Consider the following 14,552-nt stretch of genomic DNA (forward strand, 5'->3'; position numbering starts at 1 on the left):
TTATTACATTCGTTACTAAGGCACAGGATGTCTCTTTACACTCTTTTTGCTGCGGGTCTGCTTGCCCAGTTCGCAAACGCGTACACCGTCATCCAGATCCCTCCCCCTTTCATGGAGAAGAACATCGACCCCATTGTCTACCCTGGCGAGTTTGACAAGTCGCATCTACACTCTTTCTACGGCTCCGACGCCGTTGTTGCCAGCACCAAGACCAGCGTTGAACTCCAGAAAGGCTGCACCACCGCCGAGAACCCTAACGACTTGTCGAGCTACTGGGTGCCCACCTTCCTATACACCAAAGATGGCAAGAATTACGAGCCCGTCCCCGTCTTCCGCTTCAGCGCATACTACAACCTCGGCGAGACCCCCGCTGAGGTCGCCATCCCGCAAGACCTGCAAATGGTTGCCGGCAAAGCCGACGCCATGACCCCAGACGCTATGGACGTCAACGCAAAGGCCTCATGGGGCTGCGAGAGCGAAGACATTCCTCTCGATGCCAACGGCTTCCCCACCAAGACCTGCTCCACCCACATCCAGCAACTCCTCTTCTTCCCCCAGTGCGTCAACGAGAAGACTCTCGAGACCGGCTACAAGAGCCGCGACAACGGAACACCCAACTGGTGCCCCAAGGGCATGAAGTCAATGCCCCAGCTCCGCTTCTCTATCCGCTACGATATGCGCAAGGCCTTGCCCAACGGCTGGTCTGGTACCACCGCGCCGTTTAAGCTGGCCTGCGGACCTGCGTGGTGCTCGCACGGTGACTTCATCAACGGTTGGGTTCCTGAGGCTGCGAAGAACATGGTTGGCACGACCAGCGAGAAGCAGCATTTTGCTGCCGTTGAGGGTCCCCTCGGCGGCCCTTCGGATGGCGCTTCTTGCAAGGCTAAGGATGCTGATCCCAGCCATGGCACGAACAACTATGCTAAGAGTGTTGCTGCTATGGCTAAGCGCAGTGTTGGCGCTTGGGGCTGGGAGACCAGGTCTAGGCTCGCTCGCTTGGTCAATGCCGCATAAGATGCGACGGACGATGGCATCGTTCCAGCCGGAAGTTGGAAAGACCTTCATGTATATATTTAAAAAGAGGATTCTGTGTGACGTCAAAGAAACGTACACTTTGTAGCAGCATTAACCAGCAATTCATTCACATATTCACATATTCACTTCAATATCCTCACCGGCTCATTCGTGACCTGATGCCTTACTTCCTACTCATTTGTCGACCGAATAACGAGAGAAAAGCCCTAGTTGAGGTATCATTTCATTTAAATTCGTTAAGAGATCATATGACCATCGTAACATATGTTCTAGTGCAGGAACTCATTGAAGAAGTTCACAGCATTCCTCTTCGCCCTCTCCAGACCATCCTTCTGCTTCTGGTCGTTGGGGTTACCACGCGCAGCAAAGCCGTGGTTCAGACCAGGGAAGTAAATGTACTCCCACTGGACACCCGTCTTCGGCAGCGTCTCCAACGTAGCCTTCTTCAGCTCCTCAGTGTACATCTGGTCGTTTTCGGGGGAAAGGACCTGGACGGGGACCTTGACGTTCTCGATCTCAGACTTCTCGAGCATGGAGGGGTGGGCGGTCGAGATGGCGTCGACGAGCGAGGGGTCCGCGCCGAGCTTGAAGACGGCCCATCCGCCGTAGCAGAAGCCGATGGCCGCGACCTTCTTGTATTGCGACTTGAGGGTCTGGGCGTGCTGCTTGATCTCAGGGTAGCGGATCTCCTTGTTGTTGCGGCCGATGAAGGCCATGACGTCGAAGTTCTTTGCCTTCTCTGGGTCGGACATCGCGTCGGGGTCTACGACTTCGCCGCCGAAACTGTGTGATGGCTGTTAGTCCCATGGTCGCATTGCGCTGAATGTATGCGTCGCGTCGCGTAGCTGCTTACACATCGGGAACGTAGACGGTCGCATTGGCCTCCTTCGCGTAGTGGTCTGCCAGGATGCGGATGTTGGGAAGAGTCCAGCCGAAGATATCGGTGATGATAAGGATAGCGGCATCCTTGTTGTCGCCGGTGACATAGCAGTCGATGTTGTCGAGCTTGGCTTCCTTGCCGACGGACTCGGCGCCCCACTTGAAGCCGGTTTTGCAGTTGTCGCAGGCCATATTGGAGTGTTGTAAGAGGAATTGATAGATGTAGAAGGAGTTTGGTGTGACGTTTGATGCTGTCTGCGAAATTTGGCGGGGTGGAAGGGCCTTAAGTCGTTCAAGCTTCAGGTGGGGTAGACTCCATCATCCAGCCGTTTTCGTGCATGAAGACACAGAAGATAACCCGGCATCTAGCCGGTTCCGTGACGAGAGCCAATCATAACGGCAGAGCGTTACACTGCATTGACTTGGTTGCCGGTGTTGTCGTGGAGAGAACGATGACGACGATAGCCGGCGCCGGAATTTGTATTTGCGTATCGCTAAACCCGAGCTTCGTTCGCCGATGTCCGCCGCAACGCTGACGAAGACGGAACACCTTTCTACATCACGGCACCCGGAAGACTTTCTATCATCCGATCTCCGACATCTCTTCAACGAATCTATCGGGTGTATATGTTGCAGTAATCACTAGAACTCTCTCCTCAACTCGTAGATATGGGGAAGATCTTTCCGGCGTGAGCGCCGCAAGGATCGTGGAAGAAAGCGCTGTAGGTGGACTTTAGGCTCCCCATGAGCAATCACGGAGATGGCTAAACAAACTCGGCTCTAACTTATGTTTAGCTTCTGGACGATTCGCCGGGGCGCCTGATGCGTCACCGTAGTTCCGTGCCAACAAGTTGATAACAAGTCCATAACTTTCCGTATATTTGGTGAACGCTACAGCTGCATTGCAACCCGCCTTAACTTCCCACCCGGACCCCAGCCTATTTCTGGACTGATTTACGATGTTCTTCGAGTATCATCGCGTCTATACGATTGCCTGGATAAAGAGGTCGATAAACTTGCACTCCGTTCGCAGTCCTCTCATAGATGGCCATGAATGTTTCGCCTAGAGCTGGAGGCTCGTACAGCTTCTTCTGCACCCATCGTGCTTTTAGTGCTTCCCAAACGTCTTTTTGAAACCAAGACACCACCCAGTGCATTGGAACGACATGAAAGGAGGCAATGAAGAGTTGTGCGTCGCTGCTCATCGTCCATGTCGCCCCGCGAAATTTTCCATGATTCACAATAGGCCAATTTCGATAGTTTCCAGAAGCATCTCGCGTGGTGAACTCGGCATTGGAACTCCCTACGAGAGACCGGAGGACTTTGCCGCGCACAGCGTTTGATGGGGCTTCGAGCAAGCGAATGGCGTGGATCTCTTGAAATCGGTCGTTTGATGCAGTTTTACCGTTGGGCACTGGAACATGGCCGAGTACACTCAGTTCCCATGAGAACCCTAGTTCTGGATTCTGTTCGTTCTCAGCCCAGAGTGGCTCGTCGCCGCTCTCTAGAAACATGTGGTAGCCATGCGTAACCTCATGACACAGCACAACGGCAAATATGAAAAGGGCTCTGTACCGTTCATTTGTACTCGCACTGGTCGACCGGAAGGCTCCGCTGAACCTCTGTGCGAGGCAGATGCAAGGGTTATGAACGCCTTTGTCAGAGAGGACAGGTGGGAAGTCAGCGTGACTGAACTCGCGATAATGAGACATCTCCTCTTTCTTGACATATGTTACCCCAGAAAATTTCTCTGTAGACTTCGGATGCGCGAATGCGAAGAAATTTGTCTTGCCAAACTCGTGCAAATTATCCTTCACGGTCTTAAGAGCTGCAGGGGTGTTGTAGTGAGGATTTCTCTCAAGGTAAACCTGCCCGGCTGCATTGCGGCGGCGGTGCCCAAAGGTTAGATGGCTGAACCAAAGCAAAGGGAGATCTTCAGTGAGCCACATTGATGCAAGCTGTAGGGCGGGTCGCATGACGTTGTAGATGTCGGAAGTATCTTGGCCTGGACCAGTGGCCCAGCGGTCCAGAGCAAACATTGGTAGCACGGGAGTTGTAAGGGACGGTGCGCAATACACTTCCGTTCCTTGATGTTGTCGTACGTGCCAGTCAAACTCGTGTCGAATAGCTTGCATAAGATCAAAGGAATCCATTGCTAAAGTTATTATCAATTTGAGTAAATGGTCGCTGGCCTTTGCTAGAGATCAGACTTCTCGTTTGGCGCTGCGGTAGTTGTAGGGTAATAGCGGAGTTGACTCTCCATTAAATAGGTAGCAGTGTGTCGAGGTGCTTAGGTTACGAAGGGGCCATTGATGTGAGCAATGTCGTGTGAAGAGGGGTCGGGTGATCACAGGAGCACAGTCGGTGGTCTGGCCGCTTGACATAATGATGGCGGCACAGATTCCAGGTCGCGATCAGTCATTTGTGGAATGCGGTATAAAGGCCAGGTTCCGAAATAGAACGTGTCGCCAGTTACGGCGTGATTACCTTGAGATTCGGTATATCGAAATGAAGAGGACACTAGAATTTTAGATATGAAAGCATCGCGGTACTAAAAGGCCTGTGATGAACATCAACACGTTTGCGGATAAGTACCTGGTGTACGTGAAGTGGCCTTGTGGCTAGTGGCGTCGCCATGTTTCCAACCTGCGCAATTCCCAGAAACGCATGAACCCTTTTATGACCGCTATGAGTATGCCGCGAGCCTAATTTCGTAGCTGTATGACATGGAATGGGAGATGGTAAGAAGGTTGATAACGGTGGTTGAGGACACAACGAGTGTTGGAAGGAACGAGCCACCCTGTCGATCCCCCATCACGTGCACGCTAGTGCCAAATGCAGCTCCAACGCATCATCATCACATCTCATGCGCTCGTCATGACAACCAAGCAGTCGACGTGACATATCGACTGAAGTGTCGCTGTGCTGGTGCGACGGAATTACTTTTCCACACAGGAAACGACAACGCGAATCCTTTATCTGCGCGATCGCGGCTATGCGATGATCCTTCAGTGCGATCGAAAACATCGGCGAAAAGAACTTGCAGCGCGATGGGTCCACGATCTCACAACTTCGCCAGGGCCGTCTCTGAAGATCGCGCAACCCATCTTTGTACCTCGGGACGCTCATGGTAATCGGCAGGGAAGAAGCGCGGCCCAAGAATCTTTTTCTGCACCTTTCCTGTTATCGTCTTCGGAAGCTCGCTGTCCACGATTCTCAATAGCGTGGGTAGCTTGTACCCAGCCAACCTCTCACGTAGATCTCGCCGCAAGTCGTCGATGGTCAACACGTGTCGGGAGGTGTTGTTTCTCGAGGATGCGGAAGGCGTTGCCTCATTCTGCAGCGAGACCAGTGCAGCGACGCGTTGCCCGTACTCCTCATCTGGTACACCAACCACCATGGCTTCGGCTACATATGGCAGACTCAGCAGTTCGCGCTCGACGTCCAGAGCCGAGATCTTGTACCCGCCTGACTTGATGATGTCTAGAGACGCCCGACCGATAACGAAGTAATATTTACCCTCTCGTCGTGCAATGTCGCCGCTTCGGAAGTATCCATCTCCATCATGAGCTTTTGCAGTTCCTTCAGGATCACGCAGGTACTTTGAGAACATATGCTACACTTGCTTAGCGCAACCTAGCAACCCGACTCATGTAAGACTTACTGGGCTTTTCACAAGCACCTCTCCTTCGTCTCCGGATAGCTTGACATCAACGCCACTGGAGAGTTCACCAACTGAGCCTTCTGGAACGCTGCCGTCGCCAAGGCGCATCTTGAAGATAGCCCCAAACTCAGTGGCTCCGTATCTTTGCAGGATCGGCTTTTGCATCAGATCTTTCCAGAAGTCATCAAGCGGCTGCGGTAGTGCTGATGTGCCGCATAAGCAGGCTCGAAACTGTCTCGCTCCCGCGACGTACTTCGCTATCTCATCTGCAGGTAGCTTGCTTATTCGTTGTTGATAGTACCGTCTCATCCTCATGTATATAGTGGGTACACCAGAGAAGACAGTCAGTCGTCGTTTGGTGTCGGACGCGCCCTGTTTCCATCGCTCCCACGTTTGCTCTTCGTCAAAGCCTCCGCTGCGAAACTCGATCCGGCTACCAGCTACGAGAGACGGAAAGAAGTTGATGCCAACACCGGTAGCATGGTGTACCGGAAGAACGTGGAGAGCGACATCATCTTCCGTTAGCTGGTAATGATCTGCCACTTCGAGTGCACAATCAAAGATGAAAGATCTTCGCATAACTGCACCCTTAGGTGGCCCAGTAGTCCCGCTGGTGAAGATGACCACAGCGGGCGCGTTCTCATCCAAAGTACGATCAGAAGAGATGATGATGTCTCCAGCATAGAGGGTAGGATTCGAAGTCGTTGGCTGAATGCTTACGGCTTGGAAGCTCTTGTTACTCATCGATGCAATCCGGGTTTCCAGGTCGCGACATTTGCTCACATTCGACGAGCTAGCAAGAACTAGTACTGCCCTTGATTTCTCGATGAAGTAGACTGCCTCTTCTACGGGTAGAGCTGGAGTCAGTGGCACTACAGCAGCTCCAAGAGCAAGTATCGCCAACACTGCTATCGCGTATTCATAGCCTCCAGGTGCTATTATGGCGATGTATACCTCTTCTCGTCTTTCGAGTGCTTCACGAGTCGCACTCGTCAACGTGCCGAGAAGCCTTTCCCTCAGGGCTAGCACATCCGAGAGCAATTCTAGATATGTCTTCTGCATATTCAACCGAACATCGTCAATAGCTATACGAGCAGGTCTCCGGTTGGCAAATCGGAGAAGCCGACTGAAGAGAGGCTAGGATATGTTCAGCACAACGTCATGAGCATATCTGTACATACGCTTACACTATTCGGCAGCACATTACGCCCAGAGTGCTTCGGTACCATACAACATCGGTCTGCCATCATCGTATTGCTCGGTTTCTGCCCAAGCATCTGGGACTTGACCGCCAATGCTCCGTAACCGCTCTTCGTACCTGGGTATTGAGGTGTTGTACTACATGACGAGCAGGCTACAAACACTCGGATATAACGACTCGCATGCGGGGTTTCATCAAGATCATATTCTCTTAGCCGATCGTATCACAAGATTCGCGGGGAAGTATTCCGCGAAACCCCGCAACGCTTTCACTCCCGGCGCTAAGGTCTGTGCAAGGCCCGGCCGCACGCTCGTAGCCGTGATGATGGCCCAAGGTCACCGGCAATCTCGATACGAAGGCGATGCAGATTCGCATAACTGTTGGAATTAGTTGCATGCGGCACAGCTTCAACACACCGTTCGGCAATTCCGCCCGCGTTCGATGCATGAAAGGAGGACCGTCACGCGAGTCGTTGTGCCGATGGCCACTGCTACTTCACCGTTCATGGACTAGGAGGGAGGTTTGCGACCGGTCGGCACGGCTTCTTGGACAGAACCACTCAACGTGCAATTTTCAAAATGCCATCACATCAGACCTCCGGGGTTTCCACTACGCGCCGGCCTTGAGCGTGTCACTACACGCGTATCACAATCTCATCAATTTGCACGAAGGATGCGATCAATTCCCCAGGTCGCATGGTTGACGCGGCTGCATGGTATCAAGCTCAACTCGATCCACATTTCTAGTTTTTACTTCCTCAGGCACCTATGCCCCCGTACGTTCAATCACAAATCTGTTGTTTTCTCCCGTCCAACGCTGTTCCGGGTCGTCTACCCGGCCTCGCATACCGCCGTTCGCTGTGCGACGGCCTAGAAACCTTAATCCTACGGTGTCGCCTAGATAGTCCCTCAATGCAAGAGGCTACAAGGCGCATGGAAGCCTTCGATAGCTCTGCAAATACTTCCGCAATGCAGCTGCCTGAATGAGCCCGATTGCTCAGAAGAACCTGCTATTTCCTTTTGGAAAGCGCTGCATGCATGGCGCTTGTCGCTTATTGGGCAGCGCCGTCGCACATAACGTGGGGCTTATTGCATCAGTCAGCCACAATGGCTGCAGCTGCAGCCGCATCGACATCTATCTTCGTCATCTTACTGCCGACAAGGGTTCTGTTTGATTGTTCCTTAGCGATGCTGATGGTATTTGCTGGCATTTCGCGCTGGTAACGACCCACTAACCGAAGGACCGCCGGCGACGTGTCTCCTCAAAGGCTTTACCGATCATATGACGCATCATTGTTTACACTCACAGCCTGCTCAGAGGCGCTGCATCACACCGCTACCTGTCAGATGCTATTTGGAGTGTCGCCGTGGTAGCTAGCTTCGGTGAGCTCTCAATACTGCGGCGAGACTGGTTTGTCGAAGGCAGTCATGAAAAACGTGTTCACATTGACTGGGACGTTGAAAGCAACTATGTGCTAGCGCTGGCTCCTTGGTTTCGCGGATCCCTCCAGGCTGCCATGACACGCTCAGCGCTGCTAAACGCGGATGCATTTCTGTCGCAAAAGTGGTTCGGGCACACAAGCATCCAAGCGCCTGGTCATAGGGCTGCAATTTGACCTTGCTTGAGGCGCACACCGACTAAAGAAAGGCAACACTTCCGGTGTATTGATTTGCCTGCAGTTAGTTTGGTATCGATGATCAAACAATGCCTCGTGGCATCCTGGTCACATGGGCCATTCAGGTTGAAGAGCAGCCAAACCCGCAATTTCAGATACGATCGGAATGTCACGCTGTGCCGCGACAAGTCCCGCAGCGACAGCACGATCGAAGGACGTGGATGACAGCCTGATTTTGACAGTCGACAAACAAGGACAACTCCTATGCGCCCCACCATTGTCGCCAGGGGCATAGACGTCACAGAATAGCAAATTGATGTTTTTCGAGCTGCATGTTGTCGCTAACCTCAGCCTCGAAAGGCGAGGATTGGCGAGATGAAAAAGCAACGCATACGAACGGTCCTAGTCGTGCCCATCTCGTTTGTCGGCGGGAACCCTCTCTGAACGTTGCCGCATCGGCTGCACCTCATCCGTTACGCGAGGTTTGGTAACTCAGGCACGGTCGAGCAAAGCGGACGGGGAAGACGGCACGAGACACGTTTGGCGCACGTCAAGGGTTGAGTGTGAATCACGAATAAGCAGACAGGCGGGGAAGGCGGGAATGAGCGTGGCTTATGCGCACAGATGTTTCCGCATGCGGTCATAGTCCTTCTCGGCCCGTAGTGGGCCAATGCCTCCCGTCACACCAGGCGCAGCTCAATGGGGCCTTTTGCGGTGAAGGGGGTAAAATCATCTCGTGCTTCACATGCCTGGGTGTTTGCTCACCCAATTCGTCGTATGTGTGACTCTCCATCGCTCCGGTATATATACTGACTACGCAAAAGCCACGACCATGTCCCTTGAATTACCCCTAGTATCGCGCAACGGCCGGCTTTTTGATCCCATCACTAGCACTATTCCCCGCTTCCTCGAGATGCTGGCCAAACCACACGTTCCGCCCATACCGATGAAGTCGTTTCATCTCTCATGTCTAGACCAAAATGTAGTGCGCGTTTATATACAGACTCTGTGCATCTTTCCTGTACGTTCTCCCAAATCGTTTGTTGTGTTGACAGAAATTAACGTTATCCGCAGTTTCCCGATCAGAATCTCGCCGAGGATGCCATACAGTCTCTGAGTGCTGGGCTCCGCCTCACACTCAACAAATTTCCCTTTCTCGCTGGCACTCTCACACTTGCGGACCGAGAAGCGGGTAAGCTTGCTCTCCACTACCCAGCGGAGATCACAAGCAAGCACCTGAGTCGTGTGTTTCGATCGAAGCAAATCCCGTACCATGAGAAGAATTTCCCACACACCTACGAACAGCTCAAAAGAGATGGCATGCCACCTAGTGCTTTCGAGTCATCGATGTTTGTCCCAGAAGATCTTGCCGAGTATCCTGGTATCCCAAAAGACGGCGAGGGCAAGGTAGACTTTGACAAGAGCGATGCACCAGCAATGAGAACTCAAGCCTTCTTCATACCCGGCGGTCTTGTGCTCTCGATGTATATGCATCACAGTGTCTTTGACTTCTCCGCTGTCACTCTTTTCTGGCAAACATTCGCCGAGAACGTTTCCAGCCTTTCGAAGCAGCAACTCTTCGAAGAACACAAGATCATGCGTAAGACTCCTCACTACAATTTCAACCTATGACTGACCAAAATAGACATGGAAAGCGTCGCCGACAAGCAGTCTCAGATGCGGAAAGCCGTTGACGAGCAGATCAAGCCACCACAAGGCAGTGCCAGCGCAGACTGCTACTGTGATGGCCCACCCCGGTATCTTCAAACCTTACCTAAAGAAACGAAATGTACCCAGAGGCTCTTCGTCATTCCAGCATCACGGGTACGCGAGTACAGGGAAACCTTACGCACCCAGTTTCCCGAGAACACCCCTCCGACAATGTGCAACGTCCTTGCCGCCCTGGTCTGGACGCATGTTACCCGCGCTAGAGCAAGTCGCTTGACCAAGTGCGGGTTGACAGAGACTAGCATCGGGATCGCGACGGACTTGCGAAGACGGCAACGACCTCCGGTATCCACAGACTACACAGGAAACATGGCGCTGTTCTCGCGAGGCACAATGAACGTCTCAGACCTCACAAGAGAGGACCGGTGAGTCTAGCCCCTACTACCGTATGATCGCATGTCACACTGTGTGGCGCCCTGAACCTTGCACTCCCAAATCTTGAGCAACGCGATTAAGTTTGAGAACCCCAGCTGACAAATAACGGCAGTGTAACCAAGTCGACAATCATCAACGTCATAAACACCATCAAGAGCACGATCCTCGACGTCGACGACGAATGGGTGAACCGCCACCTTACCTTCTTCAAGTCAATCGAGCAGATTACCGACACCGAGGTCGCACTGGCCTTGAAGTTCGGCTCAGACATATACATTTCGTCGTGGCTCAACTTCGGCGCTGATATCAGCTGGGGCATACCTGGTACAGATCTAGGCAAGGACTCCCTGGCCGGTCGACCCGAGTTCATCAGACGATCTTACGGTCCGGGTGATGGCGGCATGATCTTCCTTCCCCGACGGAGACAAACTGCGAACCAAGAGGAGGCGCCGTTTGAGATCCTCGTGCGACTTGCTGAAGAGGACATGACGCGTGTGCTGGAAGAGGAGGGCGGATTGAGCTCTTGGGCCGACGCGGTGATTGAATGAACGGTGAACCCCATCGTTTGTTCATTGGTATGTTGTGGTCGCTTTCTTCTGGGCGATGCGAGTTTGGTGCACCGGTACACCAATCTGTTGATGACGCTTACGGTCTTTCGTTTCGAAACGATGGTTTAGGGCATGATTATCTGGTGTTGAATTTCGGTTAACGACTTGGGTCGGGCATTTGATATCCTGTACAATTAGCTTGCATTGGGTGGTATCTCAAAATCGGGGGGCGTTTTTCTTTAGTTGGATTGGATTTCGTTAATGGTTGCTCTTCTGGTTTTTGGGTTTGGTCGTGATGGCGTATGGTAGCATGATCACGCTGGCCATTATCATGTAATACTATAATGTTTTCCGATCTGCATCGCAGTTTTAACGAGCAGCCTTGACCTAGACTTGGTGATGTGTGTTCGTTAGTCAGATGTTTCTACTCGATAGCAATGCTGCCATTCCACGGCCACCGAGCCCTGCGACCCCGCATTTCGACGCCCCGCAGCTTTGCGCCATCAACCTTCTCCGCGCGACATTTACGGCTTCTGCCAACCACACATGATCCGCGTATACCGAGGCAGTGATGCAGCTTACAACTCCGCGTTATTGCCGGCGCATTGGCATTGACGATGCGAGCTTGTCTCCAATGCCCGACGGCATGCTCAGTCGGCTTCAACAGCACTCGCCCACCTCGCTTCGAAACGCCTGCAACTGACTCTGTTGGTCAAGCAAACAATTGGTGAACAGCCAATCGCATCATGGCAGACTTCACCGATCATCTCAAACCTGCACACGATGGCACAGCGACCCTCCAAGCCGAACGCGACGGCTCGGGCATTGACGTCCACCAACTCGCACAGCACCTTCTAGGCCGTGATGACTTCCTGAAGCGGCAAGAAAAGGTCCTCCGCGTGTTAAGCAAGGAGAAGCTGTTCAGTAAAGATCAGCAGCTGAACCTGTCGCGACCAGAGCGGTATCACCTAGGCCTGGCAAGAGCGAAAGCGATCCAGCGATTGATGAGACGAGGAGGCTGGGACCATGAAGACTACCAGATGGCGGAATATCTGACTGATGAAATGAGCCCATACTTCTTGCATATGAGCATGTTCGGTGAGTCAACGGAAGGTTGCAGCTGAGAAGGATGTCGTGCATAATCGTACCACCGGGGCGCTGGGAGCTGACATGCACCGCATTGCACAGTCACAACGGTACGCGAGCAAGCCTCCGAGGAACAGCAAAAGTATTGGATGCCCAAGATCCTCAACTACGACATCATCGGCTGCTATGCGCAAACTGAATTAGGCCATGGGAGTAACGTACGCGGTCTGGAAACTGTCGCAAAGTGGGACCCGATAAAGAGAGAATTTGAGATTCACAGCCCAACTTTGACGGCGAGCAAATGGTGGAATGGGTCGATGGGGAGGACCGCCACGCATGCAGTACGTATTCAGCCCCTTCTTGTGCGACTGTTCCAGAACTTTATGTCTGCCTTGGGCGTCCGCTAACGTAGCCGCGTATAGATTGTGGTCGCACAATTGCTCTTGCCGAAAACGACCCCCACAGCCGAGAACTCTGATAAGACAGATCGGAAGGATGAGAAGCTAGAGTATGCCTCTCACGGGCCGCAAACCTTCATCCTGCAGATTCGGGATGCGAAGACCCATCAACCTCTGCCAGGTATTGCGGTAGGCGATATCGGTCCGAAATACGGGTATGCAAGTATGGATAACGGTTATATGCTCTTCGACCACTTCCGCGTACCCAAGTCGGCGATGCTGAGCCGCTATACGGAGGTCTCGGACGAGACAGGCGCATTCATCCGGACTGGTCATCCGGCTGTCGTATATGGAAGTCTGACGTTCGTACGCGAACAGATCATAATGCATGCGCGATTGGTGCTTGCGCGGGCTGTTACCGTCGCTGTGCGATACTGCGCTATACGGCGACAGTTCAAGGATCGCGACTCTACCAGCGCTTCAGGCAGCGAGATGAAAGTTCTCGACTACCCTACCGTACAAATACGGGTCTTGCCGTTGCTTGCGACTACCTTCGCGTTGCATTATACTGGCGAGTACATGTATCAGCTGTACCATAAGTCGAGAGAGGATATCGAGAAAGGCGATTTTGGACCCTTGGCGGAGTTGCACAGCGCAAGCTCAGGACTGAAGAGCCTGTGTACAACACTTGCTGCGGACGGCATTGAGACCTGTCGACGTGCAATGGGCGGCCATGGCTTCGGTGGTGGAAGTGGGTTGGTAGGCCTGAACGGTGACTACCTCTCCAAGCCAACTGTCGAGGGCGACAACTGGATGATTACCCAACAGGTTGCTGCGTACCTCATCAAGAAGATGTCGTATGCGGTCAAAAACCCAGACTCACCAGCCAAGGACCCAACGGACGAGCTCTTCCAATTTTACCTTCGGAACAAAGACCATCGCTTACCGCAAAATGTGTTGAAAGACGGAGTTGTAGACGACAAAGGTATAGTCGACGTGTTCCAGTGGCGCGCGGCTGATCTTTCCTACCGCGCTTATCAAGCACGTGTTGTCGAGAAGAAGCCGTGGACACGTCTCATGATCCAACTTCATAACCTCAGCCGCGCATACTCAGAGCAAATTCTCGTCACGAACTTCTACAACAGCCTCACCTCCATAGCTCTGCCTGCATCGCCAGTCCTACGCACGTGCTTCCAGCTGTACGCGCTTTACACCCTCGATCAATTCGCTTCTTCATTTACGATGACGGCCGCTGTGCCGTCCGAGTCGGTCTTTGCTTTGCAGGATGGGATCATCAATCTTATGGCCGAATTGAGACCACATGCGGTGAAGCTGGTGGACGCCTGGTCGATACCAGATTGGCTGTTGAACAGTGCGTTGGGCAGACATGATGGTCGGGTATATGAGGAGCTTTTTGACATGGCGCATCGCAGAAATCCGCTTAACAAGGTAACGTTCAATCCGGACTGGCGCAGCGAGGAGATTGTGTTGGGAAGTGAGGATGGTGGTCGGCACTTGCTGGCGAAGCTGTAGCATGAGCGCATCTCGTCGTTGAAAATTACTGTCTGTGCATGTGCGTAGTATTGACTTCGCTACTCCTGTGGTTTTGGTGCGGACACCTGTCAGATGTTAATGTGGACGAAATTGAAACTCGGGGTAGCGTGAAACAAAGTCTCCCAATGTATGCGGTTACCCCTTTATGCTTCCGGCACCGGTGAGAAAACTTCGCAATGTTCAAGACACAAGCGCATTCGCACGTCATAGTAGAGGCGAGCTGTCAAGAGACTTGCGTGAATACTCCGCAATTCATAGTGGTTTCCAAACTTTAAATTCGCGGAGCGGTCCAGTCAATCTTACTAGTCGCCCGTTGGAAGAGGGCCGATTACTGATTGCTGCCAATGCCCAATGATAACTTGCTGTCGTGGTTTTAGGCCACCGAACGCTGGAGCCGTTGATAATGACATGCCATCTTTCCCTGCTAGACGGCCGTTGAAACATTGGCATCGCGTGTTCGCGATGATCG

General features: G+C 52.7%; 5 protein-coding genes across 5 annotated transcripts; 3 read left to right on the forward strand and 2 right to left on the reverse strand.

The window, feature by feature from the left end:
- Nucleotides 1-27: 27 nt before the first annotated feature.
- J4E93_008006 (uncharacterized protein) lies at nucleotides 28-1,014 on the forward strand (the record flags this gene model as incomplete). Its single annotated transcript, XM_049345909.1, has 1 exon — nucleotides 28-1,014. One exon carries the CDS (start codon nucleotides 28-30, stop codon nucleotides 1,012-1,014), a length of 987 nt encoding a protein of 328 aa, XP_049196842.1.
- Nucleotides 1,015-1,304: 290 nt separating this feature from the next.
- On the reverse strand, nucleotides 1,305-2,106 carry J4E93_008007 (uncharacterized protein; the record flags this gene model as incomplete). The annotated part of the gene is made up of 2 exons (XM_049345910.1): nucleotides 1,305-1,818; nucleotides 1,889-2,106. 2 exons carry the CDS (start codon nucleotides 2,104-2,106, stop codon nucleotides 1,305-1,307), a joined length of 732 nt encoding a protein of 243 aa, XP_049196843.1.
- A 2,872-nt stretch (nucleotides 2,107-4,978) lies between these two features.
- Nucleotides 4,979-6,825, reverse strand: J4E93_008008 (uncharacterized protein; the record flags this gene model as incomplete). Its single annotated transcript, XM_049345911.1, has 3 exons — nucleotides 4,979-5,530; nucleotides 5,579-6,715; nucleotides 6,766-6,825. The coding sequence occupies 3 exons, from the start codon at nucleotides 6,823-6,825 to the stop codon at nucleotides 4,979-4,981; spliced, it is 1,749 nt and encodes a 582-aa protein (XP_049196844.1).
- Nucleotides 6,826-9,340: 2,515 nt separating this feature from the next.
- J4E93_008009 (uncharacterized protein) lies at nucleotides 9,341-11,045 on the forward strand (the record flags this gene model as incomplete). Its single annotated transcript, XM_049345912.1, has 4 exons — nucleotides 9,341-9,415; nucleotides 9,469-9,994; nucleotides 10,040-10,487; nucleotides 10,610-11,045. The coding sequence occupies 4 exons, from the start codon at nucleotides 9,341-9,343 to the stop codon at nucleotides 11,043-11,045; spliced, it is 1,485 nt and encodes a 494-aa protein (XP_049196845.1).
- Nucleotides 11,046-11,791: 746 nt separating this feature from the next.
- On the forward strand, nucleotides 11,792-14,062 carry J4E93_008010 (uncharacterized protein; the record flags this gene model as incomplete). Its single annotated transcript, XM_049345913.1, has 3 exons — nucleotides 11,792-12,143; nucleotides 12,234-12,472; nucleotides 12,554-14,062. The coding sequence occupies 3 exons, from the start codon at nucleotides 11,792-11,794 to the stop codon at nucleotides 14,060-14,062; spliced, it is 2,100 nt and encodes a 699-aa protein (XP_049196846.1).
- Nucleotides 14,063-14,552: the final 490 nt, after the last annotated feature.

This window comes from Alternaria ventricosa (genome assembly GCF_023758065.1).
Source record: "Alternaria ventricosa strain BMP 2768 chromosome Unknown scaffold_15, whole genome shotgun sequence".
NCBI classification, from domain to species: domain Eukaryota; kingdom Fungi; phylum Ascomycota; class Dothideomycetes; order Pleosporales; family Pleosporaceae; genus Alternaria; species Alternaria ventricosa.